The 21,989-nt window shown below is 41.0% G+C and overlaps 1 protein-coding gene across 1 annotated transcript in view; it reads right to left on the reverse strand.

The window, feature by feature from the left end:
- The window catches only part of LOC137645821 (RNA-binding protein 42-like), a 136,385-nt gene that overhangs the window by 106,377 nt on the left and 8,019 nt on the right, over positions 1-21,989 (reverse strand). Inside the window, exon 3 of the mRNA XM_068378793.1 lies at positions 21,756-21,861. Coding sequence (XP_068234894.1) covers positions 21,756-21,861 — 106 coding nt within the window. The remainder of the gene's footprint in view (positions 1-21,755; positions 21,862-21,989) is intronic.

Raw genomic sequence — 21,989 nt, forward strand, 5'->3', positions numbered from 1 at the left:
TCAGATTCTGAGTCTAGCCAACAACTCAGGAGCGAGCCTGAATGTTGCCTTCCCCTCTTCCTTAGAAAGGGGGGGGAGTAGTAAGAGACCAAGAAGATTGCTTACACACTGGCCGTGGCCAGAGTGAGCAGAAGACCCAGGGCGGAATACAATCCGAGGCCTGTCGTAAAAGGGTCTTGAGAAGATCTCTTAAAGGACTAAAAGTCCGAGCCATGCTCCAAGTTGGAGGTCTTCCTCCGACTAGGGCAGGGACGATCGTAGCTTCGCATGAGCGAGGATAGATCCAGCGGGCAGGAAAAAGTTATTCCTTTAAGCCTGAAGGTCAGGGAAAGGCTGAGCGACAGGCTTCATTGCCAAGAGCGGAAAGGAGTTTCCTCCCGCCGAAAGGCAATAAGACCGTTATTGCTGGAGAAGAGGCCTCACGGGAAGAGGTATATCTCCCACGGCACCAACCACCTTAGACTCTTCACTTTGCCTGGGAGACCCCTGTGGATGACTATCGCAGATGACGCGACCTCCGTACCGCGACTGTAGCGGGTTGTCTCTTCTAGAGGAGGAAGCGTAGTGTCTCCAGGCATGAAGCCGAAGCGACGCCCCGGTTCGGGAGAGATGTCGCAGTGTGGTTGCTTGAGTAGTCTGCGCCGTGGGAGAAGCTCTCCCGGGAGTTCCGTCAGGGGAAGCAGAGGGTCCAGAAACCGTTCTGCACATAGTCCCAGTGGAGCTCTCCCATTGAAAGGTTGACAGACAACCTGGATTTGTTGAGACCCATTGTCCGCAGACAAAAAGGAGGGAAGACGCAGGCGTCGAAGTTGTCCCACCATCACCGGAATGCATCTTGCCAGAGTCTCGGGGTCTGAGACTGGGGGAAAACTAGCAGAAGCTTGAGGTTCCAAGCTGTCGCGATCAGGTCCCCCAGACCAGCACTTGCTGGTTACCCAAGGTCAAAGACCCCTAGGTACACTCTCTCTATGAGGCTCTGCTCGGATAGTCTGAGAGAAACATTCCCCTGCCTGGAATGAGAGAGCCGATGGTGGAATTGAGAGAATCTCAATCATCCCGATATCTCTACTGCAAGATGTGAAGGTGTGAAAATGCGTCCCCTGCTGGTTAGCATGAAGTCGACACGCAACGGGGCGACTTGGCAGGAGCGGTAGGATCTGAAGAGGGGCCAGACTAAGGCCCTTAAGCCTGCCTGAATGATGGAGAGGTATCCTTCAGGTCTTGACCATAGGCCTGGACCGGAACATGCCCCCCCCCCCCTTTCCTTTGACGAGTCCGAGAACCGCATCAAGAATGTGGGGAAAGGACGAGAATATCCACTACCATCAAGAGGCTCCATAGGTCAACACCCATTGCAGGTTTAATAGTTCCGCTGGTCCCATAGGGCCAGGGAGTCCGGTTAAACATTGCCTGAAGCCACCGGAACTTGGATCGCCCCACATGGAACTTATCCTGAGGCGACCGTTCGGACTATAAACGGGTCAATGAGGAAAGAAGAACTAGGAAACGTTCCAAGGTAGGGCTGAAAACTCTGCTTGACTGAGAACAGGTACTGCGACTCTCCTCAGTCTTGCCACGGTGAACCGAAAGGAAGGCTCGGAGGATGTGGTAACAGAATCTGGCGTCCCCAGGTGGCCACCCATCCAAGTACCGACGTTGCTTAACCTCGCTGGACGGACGAGAAGCGGGGTTTCCAACGTGGTAAGGCGGTTGACTCAATATCATGGCCAGATACTCCAGATGTTGAGGCAGAGGAAGAGAAGGCTCCAAGCAAAATACCATGAGCCCACACTCATGGTCAGCATTCGGAAGCTTTTCCCGGCGCTGAAGAAGGTCGAAACCCGAGCCTACCGGAGTTGACCAGCCCTCCAAACAGCAGAGGAGGCGGAAGTCTGCACCTGAGCGGCCAAGAGGAAGGCAGGGAGAGTTCTCTGGGGAAACAAACCTGCTATGCCACGGCGGGATAGCCACACTGCATCATAAGCAGGAGTACTTGCAGTTTAGGCTGAATTCGACGAGCACCCTGGAAGATGGATGGAATGGAAACTGAAAGTACCCGTCCTTCCGATCCAGGGTTAAAGGAGTCCTGTCGCCTCGTTACCAGTCTGATCGATTCTGCTGGTCTACGCTGGCCGAACTTTGTTCGACAAACTTGATCAGGGCTGAGAGGTCGACTATGGACATCCCCTCTCAGATCCTTCCTTACAAGAAAGGATCGACTGAGGGGGCCGGGGGTGAAGCCGTCGATGATCCTAAGGAAGACCTTCGCCTAAGGTATGGATCATTCTGCCCAACCGGGCAACTCTGCTGATGCTATGGCATAGAGGTTCAGAGACACTGAATTCGCTGACAGAGACGGCAGGCGCGATATCCTTGGCTACTCACAGAGATTGTGCGGGAATGGGCATCGGGAAGCTGTCATTCGGATGAGTAACCTTAAGCATCCTCCCAGCGAAAAAACCTGCAATCCTAGAGTTCGTGAACTCCTTTTAGGACTATGCCCCCCCGGGGGAGTCTCCCGTGCCAACTGTTCCTGACAGGAGGAAACTACAATTGGACACCTTGTCCCAGTTGTCGTAGCCGATAACTTAGGCCGACGTGGTTGAAAGAAAAGGGAGCTGGAGCCCTGCAGAGTCTGGAAGAAAGCGCCTTGGAGGAGTGAAACCGGAAGTCGATTTACTCCGCACAGCAGATGTTTAAGTCTCTGTCCTTGGGCAAAGACAAAACTCTTCTCAAGGATGGAAGGGTGTCTGAGGTCGTTGACCTCCACAGATGAGACACCCGAAGGAAGCCTTCAGTCAGTGCGTCCAGATGGTACAACATCGAGCTTGTCCGCAAGTAGATACTTAACGACGAAAGGCCAAGGTGCCTGAGCTCGAGAGGAGGAAAGTACCCTTGATCTTCCTGTAGCTTCCTTGAACCAAACCTCGGGCCGTAACCGAGGAGGGAAAGAACCTGGTAAGCTCCCAGAGGAAGAGGTAAGCAGTCACCCCTTGTCCGATGGAGAAATCTTCAACGGAAAGCCCCCCCGCCAAAAATCCTTCCAGGGCGGGAGAAGGAGAGAGTACTCGTGCAGGAGAGGGGACCCTCGAGACCGACCTCTTGGGAACCAACTTCGCCCTGGGGGAAGTCACCACGAAGTCCACTCCTCTCTTTCTTTTCAGCATAGGAGAGACAGCCGCTGGTTTGTTACCCTGGCCGGTGAGTGCTGGTTTCATAAACCTCATTAACGCCCGTGCCAGCGGATCAAACCATGTCTGCTGCTCCAAGGACACAGAGTCCGAAATCCTCGCTAAGGTGAAAGGGATCGGGCGATCCTTTGGAGAGGACACGACGGTTCCTGCCTGAAAAGAAGGTGGGAAGAATGCTGTACTGACCTGTCTTCGTCCTGCACTACCAACCTGTGCTTGGATGGAGGTGATCCCGAGTGCCGCCTAGGAGCACGCGTCCCTGCTGCTACCACCGGCTGTGGAATTCGCCGCGAACTATGGTCGCGCGAGGGCGAACGGTCGCGCAAAGGCGAATGGTCGCGCGGGCGCACAGGCGAGCGGTCGCGCGGGCGCGCAGGCGAGCGGTCGCGCGGGCGCGCAGGCGAGCGATCGCACGGGCGCGCAGGCGAGCGATCGCGCGGGCGCGCAGGCGAATGGGCGTGACGGCGAGGGATCGTGCTGCCGCGTAGGTGAAGAAGATCGCTGGCGGTAAGCGATGGCGAGCAGCATGTGTAGGTGAATGATCGCGTGATAGGGTGCGATGGTGATCAGCATCCGCAAGAGGGCGAGCGTTCAGGGTTGTGCGATGAGGAGCAGCATGCGTAAGCGGGCAATCGTGCAGGGTTGTGCGATGGCGAGCAGCATGCGCAGATGAATGATCGCGTGAAAGGGTGCGATGGTGATCAGCATCCGCAAGAGGGCGATCGTTCAGGGTTGTGCGATGAGGAGCAGCATGCGTAAGCGGGCAATCGTGCAGGGTTGTGCGATGGCGAGCAGCATGCGCAGGTGAATGATCGCGTGAAAGGGTGCGATGGTGATCAGCATCCGCAAGAGGGCGATCGTTCAGGGTTGTGCGATGAGGAGCAGCATGCGTAAGCGGGCAATCGTTCAGGGTTGTGCGATGGCGAGCAGCATGCGCAGGTGAATGATCGCGTGAAAGGGTGCGATGGTGATCAGCATCCGCAAGAGGGCGATCGTTCAGGGTTGTGCGATGAGGAGCAGCATGCGTAAGCGGGCAATCGTTCAGGGTTGTGCGATGGCGAGCAGCATGCGCAGGTGAATGATCGCGTGAAAGGGTGCGATGGTGATCAGCATCCGCAGTTGAGGGTCGCGCGATGGCGATCAGCATCCGCAGTTGAGGGTCGCGCGATGGCGATCAGCATCCGCAGTTGAGGGTCGCGCGATGGCGATCAGCATCCGCAGTTGAGGGTCGCGCGATGGCGATCAGCATCCGCAGTTGAAGGTCGCGCGATGGCGATCAGCATCCGCAGTTGAGGGTCGCGCGATGGCGATCAGCATCCGCAGTTGAGGGTCGCGCGATGGCGATCAGCATCTGCAGTTGAGGGTCGCGCGATGGCGATCAGCATCCGCAGTTGAGCTAGTAGCTGGCGAACCATGTTCCTTCAGAAGTGTTGGAGAACGTTGGCGTGCCAGCTGTAACACACGTGGGCGATCCGGAGATCGCTGGCGAGCTGACGATCGCTGGCGAGCTGACGATCGCTGGCGAGCTGATGATCGCTGACGAGCTGATGATCGCTGACGAGCTGATGATCGCTGACAAGCAGAAGGCTACGCGTGGAAGCCTGCGCAAAGAAGAAGAGTCCTTGACCCCGACCTGAACCGAAGTTCTAGATCGCGAGGGCGAACGTGGGCGCACAGGGCACGTAACAGGAACCGCAGGGAAGATCATCTTGAAAGCGCTGACGAACAGGAGAGCGCTGACGAACAGAAGGGCGCACAGGGAAACCCTGACACGCAAGGGAAGAACCCCCGTGGGGGCAACCCTTTGCCCCGAAGGGATCGTTGTCCGCCGGGAGACTGATGTCCGTCGGAAGACCGCTGTCCGTCGGGAAGACCGTTGTCCGTCGGGAAGACCGTTGCCCGTCGGAAGACGAGATTAGACTGCTGTCCATCTGCACCAAGACGGAAGATCGAGAAAAAGAAGTTGTAGGCTGCAATCGGAGATTCAAAAAGGCGCCTCAAGCACCCTTATAGGGAGATGAGAGGCCCTTACGACGAGGCGGACGGAGGGCCTTACGGCGAGGGAGGCCAACAGCAACAGCAACAGAAGAAACCTCCGAAGAGGAGTCTCTATGAGTGTACTCTCTCGCGAACGAAAGAGAAACACTTCGTGGAAGAGACTGGTCAGCCAGTGACCTAAAAGGGGCAATCCTCCGAAGAGGAGCTCCTGCAGTTGCCCAGCCCCTTGAGCGAAACTGCAGGTGCGACCGCTCAGCACCAAGAGCATAGTCGCACGAAAAAAAAAAAAAGGCAAGAGAAGAACCCCCCAAAAGAGGAAAAGCTCAAGCCTGGACAGGAAAAAACTTCCCTCGGAAGGAAAGTTATCCGCCCAAGGAGGCAAGCCTCCTGACTGTTCTAAAATGAACTGGAGAGCTGTCCGTCGACACGGGAGTACTACCAGTAGAAGGAGACACGCCCCTGACGACAATACAAGGGGGGAGGCAGCAACAGCCGAATCCCCAGGACTCAACCAGACAGCTCACACCGTTGCTATATTACAGAAACGAACTAGATCGGTAACTGTAAAAAAAAAAATAAAACAAATAATATTAGTACACATTCATTCCCCCGGGAAGGCTCCGAAGAGGAATCCCGAGGAAAAGGAACAAGAATTACACAACAGGCACGTGCCCTCACAACCACTTACACTCGCGGAAGGAGAGCTGTAACCAAAACAGAATTATAACAATTATAATTATGTAACTATGTAATTATGTAATTTAAAAATGAATGAACACTAATGAAAAAACGAAAACCCCGAAAGGAATCGTTCTACAAGCTGAAAAATTAACAACTACAATTAGATTCATAAACTAATTGAGACAAAATGTACGGCGTAGCAACCCCACCCACACGGGAAGGAAGCTACAAGGGCGTAGTAAAACATAGTAAAAGGGTGAACGACCTCAAGAGAGAGAGAGAGAGAAAGACCGAAGTCAAACTCGATCGCAACCCATAAAATTAGGCCGTGGTGGCCTAACTGCCGAGGCCTCCACGTAGATATCGTACACTACACACACACATCTGAAAAGGAAACTTACTTATTTCTATACTCAAATATATATACAAACATGAAAACATGTTTACATATATATTGAGTAAAAGAAAAGTAAGCGATTAAGTAAAGACAAAACAGACAATGGCTGCCAAGCGAGGACCAAGACAGAGACGTCTGTCACAGTCCGAGCCAAAAGTGAAAGTGAGTATTCACCTGTGTGTGAGGGGGAGGAGGGGTAGCTAGCTACCACTCCCCTACCCCCCCGCTAACTAGCGCGGGGGTAATACACCCTCGTTAAATTCTAATGGCTCGCCATTTCAGCTACGCTAAAAGTAATAACCCCCTTTGTAAATAGCGTGGTTTGTATTTCGGTTACGGAACAATTAAGAAATTACAAAACATAATAAACAGAGGAGCAAGACTGATTAAAGGTGTCCCACCTAGAGAAAAGATCACCCCTATACTAATTGATTTACATTGGCTGCCGATTAAAGCGAGAATTGAATTTAAAATATGTACAATAACCCACTAAGTTATCAGAACCGGTCGTCCAAAATATTTAAGAGAATTGCTACATATTGCGCAGCCAACATATCGTGTCGACACGAGAATAGTTACAGATGGCTTTAAACTGTTGGAACCTAGATTTATGTCTACTTTGGGCTCCAGAGCCTTTAAATATGCGGCCCCGAGATTATATAATAAGCTCCCACGAAACATTCGAATGATTGAAGACATTAAGGCTTTCAAGAGGAAACTGAAGACTTTCTTATCTCATGAGTCTTTTGACAGTGACGATTTGTCAGTAAATGAACAATATGTGACTTGAAAAGATAAATACTGAGAACGAACAAGGTAAAACGACAGTGGAGGTCCTGTAGAGAGTGGGGTTCCCCTGCTGTACGGGACCGGAAAAGCAGCCATCTAAGTAAGTAAAGTAAGTACAGTATAACCACAATGAAATACTGTATAGCCAAATACATTTTAACCATTCAATATACCTAAACTAACTGTTAATACCTGTAAATAAAGTATTTATTAGAACATAATGCAATAATAAATGGAAAATAATACAATACATACAGTAAAATACTGTACATATACATAATATACAATACCGTATGTACTGTATTATTATAGTTACCATTACTATAGAGATACATTACCTATTGTGTAAACAACCTCTTTTCTTCAACTATTATTTCAATGTGTGACTATTCTATTCTTGGCCTGGCTGGCAAATCTCTTTTCTTATCATGAAACACTTTTCGCAATGTGAGTCAGAAAAAACTTCACATCTCGTTTCGCAACGTGAAAATTTCGTAAGCAGATTCTTTCGTGAAGAGAGGTATGACAGTACCAAGATCTTCCTCCTGGTCCACACTTTCTATTTCATTACCCAGCAGTGAGTAATCTGATGGTAGGTTACTATAACCTATGTCCATAACTTTACATTTCCCACAGTTGAAAGGCATTTGCCATTTTATGAAAAATTCTCAGTAGAGTGTGTGTGTGTGTGTGTGTGTGTGTTACAAGGATTTTGGATGTCTCAAAGACTTTTTAATCCATCCGCAGAGACTTCATTTGCTCTTTGGTAGAACGATTTAGTTTAAGCATTTAGACAGTTCCTATGATCTTGTCTAACTTATTCTTGAACTAGTTTACTGTGTTACTGTTTACTACATCCAAGTATCTGGTATTTTGTGGGTAAAGAAATTGACACATTGAGTGGTGTTGTATCTTTTCAATTCCAGTGTGTAACCATTACCTCTGCACTGATTTGTACTAAGCAGGAATAGATTGTTGTAATATAAATCTGTTATTCCTTTATGAAATTTGAATGCCTCTATTAACTGTCCCTTTATTCGTTGAGTTTGTAGATGAGAGAGAGAGAGAGAGAGAGAGAGAGAGAGAGAGAGAGAGAGAGAGAGAGAGAGAGAGAGAGAGAGAGCCTTATTGCCTTATTTTATGTTTGGGTTCCCCCAGGTCCCTCAGTGTGAGGCACCTCGTATATCTACCAGAGAGTTGCTAGTGCATCTTCCAGTGCATTTTGCACCTTCCAGTCTTGGATGGTCTGGGATGAGAGAGAGAGAGAGAGAGAGAGAGAGAGAGAGAGAGAGAGAGAGAGAGAGAGAGAGAGAGAGAGAGATATTAGCATAGTTTCCTTATTTTTTTATTTAGGCTTTATACAATTTTTAGTTAAAAAAACAGTATCAAGATGAGTTGCAGGGTAAAAAATGTATAATAAAGTCTTGAAAAGTGAAATTGATAAATGGAAATGATAGCAAAGATTTTAGTTCAGAATTGGTGGTGAAATCAATGGTAAAAGGAGCAGTTATTCACTGCAGCCTGTATAATAGCCATATTAATAGGAAAACCAACCCAAACCTGAGGAACCCAGTCTTTCTAATCCCCAGTGATGAGGAAAATTACATCTAAAAGTAAATTCTTATGCCTATTAATGTATAATCAACCAATCTCTACAAAAAAAAAAAAAAAATGGAGTTCAATTTCTCCAAATATGAAATTTTTGGAGAATAATTGCAACTACTTTTCTGAATAATGATCGAGTTTTGCAATTCAAACAAGAAAAGATAGTAAATTTAATGCCTACAACCTGTACATTCTGTTTTTGAAAAAAAAAAAAAAACTCCTTTATGAAAATGGCTGCCATTGAAAGTAATTCCTATATATTGATAAAATGCATATAAAAATTAGGAAAGCTAAGAGGATTTCTAATGTACAACTTTCAGGGGATGAAATTCTCTTTCATGTGTTCTTTAAATAAAATAAATCAATTAAGAAACGAAAATGTAGTAGAAATTTGAAGTAACCCCAAAATAACAATGTTTAATGGGGTTAAGTTGCACCCCTTAAATAATAAGGAAGCACTGTTCAGTAATTCTTTCAAGAGTGAAGTCATTCTAAGAGTTTGAAACCTCGTAACTATTTTGAAAGCATTCCTTTGAGGACTGAGAACTTTAAATTTGTTTGGAAGTCCTTCTTAAGACATTAAACACTCTTAAATGGTTAAGAAACCCTTCTTTGGAGAATAAAAGCTACTAATTTGTTAAGAAGTAATTCTTTGGAGTTTAAAAGCTCTCAAGTAGTTAGAAAGTCATTCCCAGGATATTAATAGGTCACAAATAGTTACAGAATTTATCTTTGTGTACTGAAAGCTCTCTAATAGTTAGGAAGTCAGTTTTAGGAAACTGAAACCTCTCAACTAATTTGGAATGAATTCTTTGGAGACTGAAGGCTGGTAAATAGCAAGGAAGTCAGTCTTAGGAGATTGACTTCTCTATATATTCCATGAGGATTGAAAGCTCTCACCTAGCTAGGAAGCCATTCTTTTGAGACTGAAGTCATTGTTAAAATAGGAAATCCTTCCTAAGAAATTGAAAGCACCCAACTAGTTCAGGTCTAGTTCTCTTGAGACTAAACATTCTTAAAGAGAAAAGAAGTAATTTTCTTAAGATTGAAATCTCTCAATTAGGAAGTTTTATACATTGAAAGCTTTCATCTATTCATGAAACCATTTTCTAGAGATTAAAAGCTCTAAACTAGTTGGGAGATAATCTTTTTAATATTGAAACCCCTCAAATCATTATGATGACATTCTTTGGAGACTAAAATTTCTCTACATGTAACATAGTCAATTCGTGGAGACAGAAAGCTAATAACTAATTATGAAGTAATTCTTTGGAAATTAAAAGGCTTAACTAGTTAAGAAGTAATTGCGTGGATACTGCAAGATCTTTGCTAGATACAAAGACATTGCTTGTAGATTGCAAGATCTTAACTACATAAAAAGTCATTGCTTGGTGACTGCAAGATCTTAACTAGATACAAGTCATTGCTTGGCGACTACAAAATCTTCACTAAATATAAAGTAATTGCTTGGAGATTGCAAGATCTTAACTAGATAAAAATTTATTGCTTGGGGACTGTAAGATCTTCAATAGATACAAAGTTATTGCCTGGAGATTGCAAGATCTTCACAAGATACAGTCATTGCTTAGGGGACTGAAAGATCTTCACTAGATACAAAGTCATTGCCTGGAGAGTGCAAGATCTTCACTAGATACAAAGTCATTGCTTGGAAACTGCACAATCTTCATTAGATACAAAGTCATTGCCTGGAGACTGCAAGATCTTCACTAGATACAAAGTCATTGCTTGGAAACTGCACGATCTTCATTAGATACAAAGTCATTGCCTGGAGACTGCAAGATCTTCACTAGATACAAAGTCATTGCTTGGAAACTGCACGATCTTCATTAGATACAAAGTCATTGCCTGGAGACTGCAAGATCTTCACTAGATACAAAGTCATTGCCTGGAGACTGCAAGATCTTCACTAGATACAAAGTCATTGCCTGGAGACTGCAAGATCTTCACTAGAAACAAAGTCATTGCTTGGAGACTGCAAGACCTTAACTAGACACAAAGTAATTGCTTGGAGACTGCAAGATCTTACCTTCCTCCAAATTAATTGCTTGGAGATTGCAAGACCTTAACTAGATAAAAATTCATTGCTTGGAGACTGCAAGATCTTCAATAGATACAAAGCAATTGCCTGGAGACTCCAAGATCTTAACCAGATACAAAGTCATTGCTTAGAGACTGCAAGATCTTCACTAGATACAAAGTCATTACTTGGAGACTGCAAGATCTTCACTAGATACAAAGTCATTTCCTGGAGACTCCAAGATCTTAACCAGATACAAAGTCATTGCTTAGAGACTGCAAGATCTTCACTAGATACAAAGTCATTACTTGGAGACTGCAAGATCTTCACTACATACAAAGTCATAGCCTGGAGACTCCAAGATCTTAACCAGATACAAAGTCATTGCTTAGAGACTGCAAGATCTTCACTAGATACAAAGTCATTACTTGGAGACTGCAAGATCTTCACTAGATACAAAGTCATTGCTTGGAGACTCCAAGATCTTAACCCTGGATAGGTACGGTGGGTCGTACGCGACCCCGAGCGTCAAAAAAAAAAGAGGTTTTTCTCACGTGACTCACCCCCTGGACTGAATTTGTGGGTGATCGACCTGCAGGAGGTCTCTCCCCTACACGCTCTAGTAGTGTCCAGATGTGCATTGCTGTAGCTGTACTCCTTCCCCGATTTCTGAGACACGTCGGGGTCGAGCGCGACCGAGTTTACCCTTCTAAGGTAATTTGCATAATTATCATAGTTATTACGTATTATGAAATTGTCGTAGAATGGTGCAACTTGTATAGGTTATCAGTTGTGGAAAGTCTTGGTGGATTATTTGGCTACCATGTGCATGATTTTTTTTTTAGTTAAAATGTCGTTCATCACCACGAGGACCATTTTACCGCGAGTGCCCCTTTTTCATTTTTTTTCATTTTTTTGCCAAGTCATTTTTCCGTAAGATATTGCCAAATAGTGTCGTAAAACTTTTGCTTGTTTAGTGTTGGAAAGTGTGTCTAGATGATCTGGCTACCCATGCGTGACTTTGTTTTTGTCAGATACGACGTAGTTATTGGTATATTGGGTATTTAACTGCGGTTGCCAATTTCTGTTTTTTTTCAATATTTGTAAAAATTTTTACGTAGTAAGGAATTGCCGTATATTATTCATTTTTTTTTCATGTTTATGTGTTAGAAAGTGTGCCTTGATGGTTGGGCTAACACGTGCATGTCTTTTTTTTTATCTGAGATGCCGTATATTAGAATGTTGGGCATTTTACCGCGAGTGCCCCTTTTTCATTTTTTTTCATTTTTTTGCCAAGTCATTTTTCCGTAAGATATTGCCAAATAGTGTCGTAAAACTTTTGCTTTTTTAGTGTTGGAAAGTGTGTCTAGATGATCTAGCTACCCATGCGTGACTTTGTTTTTGTCAGATACGACGTAGTTATTGGTATATTGGGTATTTAACTGCGGTTGCCAATTTCTGTTTTTTTTTTTCAATATTTGTAAAAATTTACTACGTAGTAAGGAATTGCCGTATATTATTGATTTTTTTTTCATGTTTATGTGTTAGAAAGTGTGCCTTGATGGTTGGGCTAACACGTGCATGTCTTTTTTTTATCTGAGATGCCGTATATTAGAATGTTGGGCATTTTTCCGCGAGTGCCCCTTTTTATTTGTTTTGCATTTTTTTGCTTAGTCATGTTACCGTAAGGAATTGGCAAGTAGTGTCGCAAAACTTATACAGTGATACCTCGGTACTCGACCATAATCCGTTCGAGATCCGTGTTCGACCTCCGATTTGTTCGAGTACCGAATTTTTTTTCCCCATAAGAAATAATGGTATATATTCTATTCCGTTCCCAAGCACTCGAACAGGCCCAAAATATTAATAAAACGTGTACCTAAACAACAATAATTATCTAAATGTGTATGAAATTGGTCAGAAAATCCTATAAAACAATTTTAAACCATTTACTGTACTAAAATAAAACAATTTTAAACCATTTTCTGTACTGTAGTGAACATACCTTTGAGCAGCGGTTCGATGGCATACAGGGATGGATGTGGAGAGGATGGAAGGGGGAGGTTACTGCTTGGAAGGAGAGTCCCCTTCCATGATGTGGCGGGGTAGTTCTCCTTCAGGAGTTGTTTCTCTCTCCAATGAAAGGGTGGGCAGATCTATTTCAGGGGTTTCTTCTCTTCTTTGTCTCTTCTTTGGAGGAGAAACAGGCTTTGATGTAGCAGCTTTCTTTTCTTTTGTGAAAAACTGGTCTATTGTTAATTGTTTCTTCCTCCTCTGCAGTATTCTTCGAAAATGATGAATACCTGTTCTATTACGAATACCTGTTCTATTACGAAACTTTTCAAACCAACCCCTGCTCGCTTTAAATGTAAATGAATCACTTTCACTGGTACTCGGACTTTTCTTCACTAATTCTTCATAGATATGCAACGCTTTTTCACAAATGAACGCTTCACTAACACTTTCCCCGGCCAACTGTTTTTCTTTAATAAATATTAAAAGCAACTTTTCCATCTCCTCAATCACTTGTGGCCTTTGCTTAGTTACCGCCGTAACTCCCGTTGCAACATTCGCCTTCTTAATCATTTCTTTATGCTTTAAAAACGTAGAAATGGTCGACTTCGCCATTCCGTATTCTACCGCTAAATCGGACACTCGTACACCATTCTCATATTTCGCTATAATTTCCTTCTTCAACTCGATCGTTGTTCGCACTGTTTTCCTCTTCTCCTTCCCCTTAACACTCATTACTTTCTTGGGACTCATTATGAAAGCTAAAAAAGCAATTAAAAGCACTGAAAATCACTAAATCACAACGAATGCTGATCGCGCGTTGTCTGAGTGACGCTCTCGAGAGAACTGATGCTTCCCGAACAAGCGAGAGTGGCCGAGATGGCGCGATCATCACAAAGCCCATGCGGTCGTCACGTGTTCGGCTGGTCGAGTACCGAATTTTTGGTCGAGCACCGCAGCAAAAATTTCTCGAAAATTTTGGTCGAACTCCGAATTGTTCGAGTATAGAGTCGTTCGACTACCGAGGTATCACTGTATTTTTATAGTGTTGGAAAGTGTTTCTAGATGATCTGGCTACCCATGCCTATTTTTTTTTTAGCCAGATATGGCGTATATATAAGTATGTGTTCGATTTTCCTGTGATTGCCATTTTTTCGTTTTTTCCCATTTCTTTCAAAATTACTACGTACTAAGGAACTATCACAGAGTAATGATTCATTTATATGTTTATTTGTCGGAAAATGTGCCTTGATGGTTTGCCTAGCACGTGGCTGAAATTTTTTTTTTCTGAAATGCCGTATATTAGAATGGCCATTTTTCCGCGAATGCCCCTTTTCATTTGTTTTGCATTTTTTTGCTTAGTCATGTTACCGTAAGGAATTGGCAAGTAGTGTCGCAAAACTTATAATTTTATAGTGTTGGAAAGTGTTTCTAGATGATCTGGCTACCCATGCCTATCTTTTTTTTTAGCCAGATATGGCGTATATATAGGTATGTGTTCGATTTTCCGGTGATTGCCATTTTTTCGTTTTTTCCCATTTCTTTCAAAATTACTACGTACTAAGGAACTATCACAGAGTAATGATTCCTCTAGATGTTTATTTGTCGGAAAATTTTGTTTACTTCTTTTTTGATTGAATATCATCAAATTTTTTTAGCTAAAATATTATATTGTTTCACATTTTTGTTTTTTTTCGATTTTATTTCCCTTCAAAAAATTTTCTTTGGGTCAGAATTTTAATTTTAAAGTCGTAAAATAATCGACAATTATCCAGCAACCCACCATACAATTTTTATGCATATCCAATAATAATTAGATTAGTAAATAACACCTTGAAATTGACATACCCTTCCTACATATCAAGTGGCAGATTAGGGAGTCTGAGTCAGTGTGGTTAACGGCCATTTTGTGGACATATCCGAAGCGTAAGTTGCCCTATCTATATATATTCTTGTTCCCTATAGAATTTGTGATATTTTGGTATATTTTTACCTGCATAAATATCATATTATATATTAAATAAATGTATTTTTTTACGAAATTTCTAAGTACTCAAAAAATTACCTTTAGATATGGCCCCTGATATAAATGTAATTTACAAAATAATGAAGATTTTTTTACATATTTCTATTTTAGGATAACATATGTTTATTCCCTAAAAAAATTAGCCACTTCCTATTTCATTTGGGTACCCCAAAAAATTCATGAAATTTGGACAAATTTTTTTGGCCAAAAAAAGTTACCCTTTTTTTCTCATTTCAGATCTTCACCTCCATGGGTCTGACTTCATCCAAAATACATCAAGATGTGTCCTAAACATTCAAGAATCAATTCTTAAAAGGATTTGTGTATATATGTATAAATTTTTTTTTTATGAATTTTTATGTCAGGTCTTTTTTTTCTACTTAATTTTTTAAAATATTTATAATAAATAGTTTTTCTGCAGATGAGTAGCATTTATCTTTACAGTTGTTTTAAGCATTCATTGAAGTTTTTTTTTGGCAAAAGAAAAAAAAGAGGTTACTGCAAAAACTGATTTTTCAAGAATTTTTTTTGGCGTCGGGGTCGTTCGCGTCAGAGTATACCCTTAAAGGGGTGTCCGAGGAGCGTACCTATCCAGGGTTAACTAGATACAAAGTCATTGCTAGGAGATTGCAAGATCTTCACCAGATACGAAGTCATTGCCTGGAGACTGCAAGATCTTCACTAGATATGAAGTCATTGCTTGGAGACTGCAAGATCTTCACTAGATACAAAGTCATTGCTAGGAGACTGCAAGATCATATCTTGATACAAAGTCATTAGGCTACTTGGAGACTGCAAGATCTTAACTAGACCCAAAGTCATTGCTTGAAAACTGTAAGACCTTAATTAGATACAAAATCATTGATTGGAGACTGTAAGACCTTAATTAGATACAAAATCATTGATTGGAGACTGCAAGATCTTAACTTCCTCCAAAGTCATTGCTTGGAGACTGCTTGATCTTAAATAGCTACTAAGTCATTGCTTGGAGACTGAAAGATCTTACTAGATACAAAGTTATTGCTTGGAGACTGCAAGATCTTAATTGGGTATAAGGTCAATAATTGGAGACTGCAAGATCTTAACTAGATACAAGGTCAATAATTGGAGACTGCAAGATCATAACTAGATACAAAGTCATTGCTTGGAGACTGCAAGATATCCACTACATATAAAGCCATTCCAGGGAGATTTGCCAGATCTTAACTAGATACTGTACAAATTCATTGATTGGATACTGTAAGATCTTAACTCGATACAAAGACATTGCTTAGACACTGCAAGATATTAACTAGATACAAAGTCATTGCTTGGAGACAGCAAGATCTTCACTAGATACAAAGTCATTGCCTGGAGACTGCAAGATCTTAACTAGATACAAAGTCCTTGCTTGGAGACTGCAAGATAAGAACTAGATACAAAGTCACTGCTTGGAGACTACAAGATCTTCATTACATACAGTCAGAGCTTGGAGACTGCAAGATCTTAACTAGATAAAATGTTGTTGACTGGAGACTGCAAGATCTTAACTAGATACAAAGTCCTTGCTTGGAGACTGCAAGATATGAACTAGATACAAGGTCACTGCATGGAGACTACAAGATCTTCATTAGATAAAGTCAGAGCTTGGAGACTGCAAGATCTTCACTAGATACAGAGTCATTACCTGGAGACTGCAAGATCTTAACTAGATACAAAGTCCTTGCTTGGAGACTGCAAGATATGAACTAGATACAAAGTCACTGCTTGGAAACTACAAGAACTTCATTATATAAAGTCAGAGCTTGAAGATTGCAAGATCTTAACTAGATACATAGTCATTGCTTGGAGACTGCAAGATCTTAACTAGATACAAAGTTATTGCTTGGAGATTGCATGATCTTAACTTGATACAAATTCCTTAATTGGAGGCTGCAAGATCTTAACCAGACACAAATTATTGCTTAGAGACTAAAAGATCTTAATTGGATACAAAGTCAATGCTCGGAGACTGCAGGATCTTCACTAAATGCAAATTCATTGCTTGGAGACTGCAAAATCTTAACTGGATACAAAGTCATTGCCTGAAGATTGCAAGATCTGCACTAGATACAATGTCATTGCTCAGAGATGGCTAGATCTTCACTAGATACAAAGTCATTCCTTAGAGACTGCAAGATCTTAAATAGATAAAAAGTCATTGCTTGAAGACTGCAAGCTCTTCACTAGACACAAAGTCATTGCTTGGAGACTGCAAGATCTTAACTAGATACAAAGTCAGTGCTTGGAGGCTACTAGATTTTAACTAGATACAAAGTCATTGCTTGGAGACTGCAAGATCTTCACTAGATATAAAGTCAATGCTTGGAGACTACAAGATCTTATCTAGTTACAAATCATTGCTTGGAGACCGCTAAATTTTAACTAGATACAAAGTCATTGCTGGGACACTCCAAAATCTTAACCAGCTACAAAGTTATTCTAAGGCGTTTAAAAGTTCTGTACGAGTTAGGAAGTTATCCTTTGAAGATTAAAAACTCTGATATATAATTAGCTAGAATGATTTTCTTTGTAGATTGATGGCTCTTAACTTGTTGGAAAGTCATTCTTTGGAGACTGAAAGTTAACAAGTCGTTAGGAAGACATGCCTTGGAAATTGAAAGCACTTACCTAGTTGGAATAAATTTTTTTTGGATATTTAAAGATCTCAACCAATTGGATATTTTTGGAAATTGAAAGATCTTTCCTAGTTGACAAGACATTCTTTGGAGATTGAAAAATCTTTCCTAGTTGACAAGACATTCTTTGGAGATTGAAAAATCTTTCCTAGTTGACAAGACATTCTTTGGAGATTGAAAAATCTTTCCTAGCTAAGACATTCTTTGGAGATTGAAAGTTAACTAAGTAGGAAAGTAGTTTCTGGGAGATTGAAAGCTTTCAACTAGTGAAGAAGTAATTATTTGAAGACAGCTCTTAACTAGTTGGTTAGTATTCTAGAGATTAAAATTCCCTACCTAGTTAGAATGTAATCCTTTGAAGATCGAAAGCTCTCGACTAGTTGGTAAGTCTTTCTTATGACATTGAAAGCTTTTAACTAGTTAAGAAGCTTTTCTTTGGATATTGAAAGCTTCCAAATTTTTAGTAGGCCATTCCTTGAAATTAGCAGCTCTCAACTAGTTAGGAATTCAATCTTAAGAGATTGACAGCTTTCATCTAGTTGAAAAGTCATTCCTTGGAGACTTAAACCTCAAAACTAATTGGGAAATCAATCTTAGGAAATTGAAAGCAGGTAACTACTTAAAAAGTCATTCCTTGGTTATTGCAAGTTCTCTGCTAGCTAGGAGGTCCTTCCTTTGAGAGTGAAAACTCTTAACTACCAGTAGTTAGGAAGTAATTTTTTGGATATTGAAAGCTCTCAACTAGCTAGGAAGTCATTCTATTGAGACTGAAACCTCGTAACTAGTTAGGAAGTCCTTCTTTGGAATTTGAAAGCCCTCTCCTACCTAGGAAGTCATTCCTTTGAGACTGATAACACTTAACTACCAGTAGTTAGGAAGTCATTCTTTGGAAACTGAAAGTTCTGTAATAGCTAGGAGGTTATTCTACTGAAAATGAACTCTTTAACTAGTTAGCAAGTCATTCTATTGAGAATGAAAAATCTTAACTAGTTGGTTAGTCATTCTTTGGAAATTGAAAAGTCTTTATTAGCTAAGAAGTCAATCCTTTGAGACTGAAAATTCTTAACTAGTTAGGAAGTCATTCCTTGGAAATTAAAAGCTCTCTACTACCTAGGAAGTCATTCTATTGAGACAAAACTCTTAACTAGTTAGGAAGTCATTCCTTGGAAATTGAAAGGTCCCTACTGGCTAGGAAGTCCTTCCTTTAAGATTGAAAACTTGTAACTACTTAGGAAGTCATTCCTTGGAAATTGAAAGCTCTCTACAAGGTAGAAAGTCACTCTAATGAGACTGAAAACTCCTAACTAGTTAGGAAGTAGTTCTTTGGAAATTAAAAGTGCTATTAGCTAGGAAATCATGCTTTGGAAATTGAAAGCTCTCTACTAGCTAGGAATTCATTCTACTGACACTGAAAACTCATAACTAGTTATGAAGTCATTCCTTGGAAGTTGAAAGGTCTCCACTAGCTAGGAAGTCATTCTTTTGAGACTAAGAACTTAAAAAGTTAGGAAGTCATTCCTTGGAAATTGAAAGGTCTCCAATAGCTAGGAAGTCATTCTATTGAGACAAAACTCTTAACTAGGTAAGAAGTCATTCCTTGGAAATTGAAAGCTCTCTACTAGCTAGGAAGTCATTCCTTTGAAACTGAAAACTCTTAACTAGTTAGAAAGTCATTTCTTGGAAATTGAAATGTCTCTACTGGCTAGTAAGTATTTCTATCGAGACAAAACTCTTAACTAGTTAAGAAGACTGAAAACTCTAAACTGGTTAGAAAGTCAGTCCTTGAAAATTGAAAGTTCTCTACTACCTTAGAAGTCATTCTATCGAGACAAAGCTCTTAACTAATTAGAAAGTCATTCCTTGGAAATTGAAAGCTCTTTACTATCTAGGTAGTCGTTCCTTGAAAATTGAAGTCTTTACTAGCTAGGAAGTCATTCCTTTGAGACGGAAAATTCATATCTAGTTATGAAATTTGAAAGCTCTCTACTAGGTAGGAAATCATTTTATTGAGACAGGAAACTCTTAATTATCAGTAGTGAGGGATTCATTCCTTTGAGATTGAAAACTCTTAACTGGTTAGGAAGTCAGTCCTTGAAAATTGAAATGTCTCTACTAGCTAGTAAGTCATTCTATCGAGACAAAACTCTTAACTAGTTAGGAGGTCATTCCTTGGAAATTGAAAACTCTCTACTAGTTAGAAATTCATTCCTTTGAGACTGAAAACTCTAAACTGGTTAGAAAGTCAGTCCTTGAAAATTGAAGGTTCTCTACTACCTTAGAAGTCATTCTATCGAGAAAAAACTCTCAACTAGTTAGGAAGTCATCCCTTGGAAATTGAAAGCGCTTTACTATTTAGGTAGTCGTTCCTTGAAAAATTGAAGTCTCTATTAGCTAGGAAGTCATTCCTTTGAGATTGAAAATTCATATCTAGTTATGACATTTGAAAGCGCTCTACTAGGAAGGAAATCATTTTATTGGGACTGGAAACTCCTAATTATCAGTAGTTAGGGAGTCATTCCTTTGAGACAAACTCTTACCTAGTTAGGAAGTCTGTCCTTGAAAATTGAAGGTTCTCTACTACCTTAGAAGTCATTTTATTGAGACAAAACTCTTAACTAGTTAGAAAGTCATTCCTTGAAAATTGAAAGGTCTCTACTAGCTAGGAAGTCATACCTTTAAGACTAAAAACTCTTAACTAGTAAGGAAGTCATTCTTTGGATATTGAAAGCTCTCTACTAGGTGGGATGACATTCTATTTAGACTGGAAACTCTTAACTACCGGTAGTTAGGAAGTTATTCCTTTGAGACTGAAAAATCTTAACTAATTAGGAAGTTATTCCTTGGAAATTGAAGTCTCTACTAGCAAGGAAATCATTCCTTTGCAACTGAAAACTCTTAACTAGTTATGAAATCATTCCTTGAAAATTTAGAACTCTACTATCTAGGAAGTCATTCTATTGAGACTGAAAACTCTTAACTAGTTAGGAAGTCATTCCTTGGAAATTGAAAGGTCTCTACTAGCTAGGAATTCATTCTATTGAGACAAAACTCTTAACTAGTTAGAAATCATTCCTTGGAAACTGAAAGGTCTCTAAAAGCCAGGAAGTCATTGTATTGAGACAAAACTCTATACTAGTTACGAAGTCATTCCTTGGATATTGAATGCTCTCTACTACATTAAAAGTCCTTCTATTGAAACAAAATTTTTAAGTAGTTAAGAAGTCATTCCTTGGAAATTGAAGGGTCTCTACTAGCTAGGAAGTCATTCTATTGAGACAAAACTCTCAACTACTTGGGGAAGTCACTTCTTAGAAATATAAAGGTCTCTACTAGGTAGGAAGTCATTCCTTTGAGACTGAAAACTCTTAACTAGTTAGGAAGTCATTCTTTGGAAATTGAAAACTCTCTACTAGGTAGGAAGTCATTCCTAAACTTATGAAGCCCATGGAGATTAAATGTCTCAACTAGTTAGGAAGTCACACTTTAAAAATTGAAACCTCTTAACTAGTTGGGAAGTCATTCTTTGGAAACTGAAAGCTCTCAACTAATTAGGAACTCTTTTTGAGACTGAAAGCTCTTACATATTTACAAAGCCATCTTTTGGGTATTAAAAGCTCTCAAATAGTTAAGAAGTCATTTTATGGAGATTAAAAGCTCTTAGCAAGTTAGGAAGTCATTCTTCAATGATTGAATGCTATTAGATGTCATTCTTTGGGAACTGGAAGCTCTTAAATTGCTATGAGACATTCTTTGTAGGGTTGAAGCTCTCAACTCATTAAGGAGCCATTCTTTTGAAATCAAAAGTTCTAAAATATTCAGGAAGTTATCCTTTTCAGACAAAAAAAAACAGCAAATTGCAAGATAAGAAGAGAGAGAGAGAGAGAGAGAGAGAGAGAGACAGAGAGAGAGAGAGAGAGAGAGAGAGAGAGAGAGAGAGAGAGAGAGAGAGAGAGAGAGAGAAGATTTGGGGGACAAGACTACATTAAGAAGTTTCTTCATTCTATCAAGAATGTATTATTAAAATCATCATCATCATCATTATTATTATTATTATTATTATTATAATTATCATTATAAAAATTATTATTATTGTTTGAATTTTTAAATCTTCTGTTTATTTACATGTTAATGCCACACAAATCTGTTAACTTTTAGAATAATTTTCTCTATACTTCAAACAAATAAAAGTTTCATGGCAAGAAAATTCCAATCAAAAGACTTTAGGAACAAAGTAAAAAGTAAGTATTAGACTATGGCTTTGCCATTAGACTTTGTGCCACATTATCTATGCTCTCTGTTCTATCAGTGTTAAGGATATTCAATTACAAACATTAAACAACATTAAGTTTTTGTAACACACCTGGGTAAATGTGTTTGCTCCAATCACTGTAGGCGGTGGTGGTGGTGGTGGCTGAAGGGTTTTGACCAGGCCAACTTCTGGAGGACCAGAAATTTCGGCCTCAAATCTGTAAAAGTAATGCAAGTTATAGGCAAAAAATCATCACTCTCAAAACCATCCCACATAAGCCTCATCAGCTAATGCAAACATATTAAAAAAAGAGCAATATTTATCATCAAAATGTTTATATTTTAA

Source organism: Palaemon carinicauda, chromosome 8 (assembly GCF_036898095.1).
Source record: "Palaemon carinicauda isolate YSFRI2023 chromosome 8, ASM3689809v2, whole genome shotgun sequence".
Classification (NCBI taxonomy): Eukaryota; Metazoa; Arthropoda; class Malacostraca; order Decapoda; family Palaemonidae; genus Palaemon; species Palaemon carinicauda.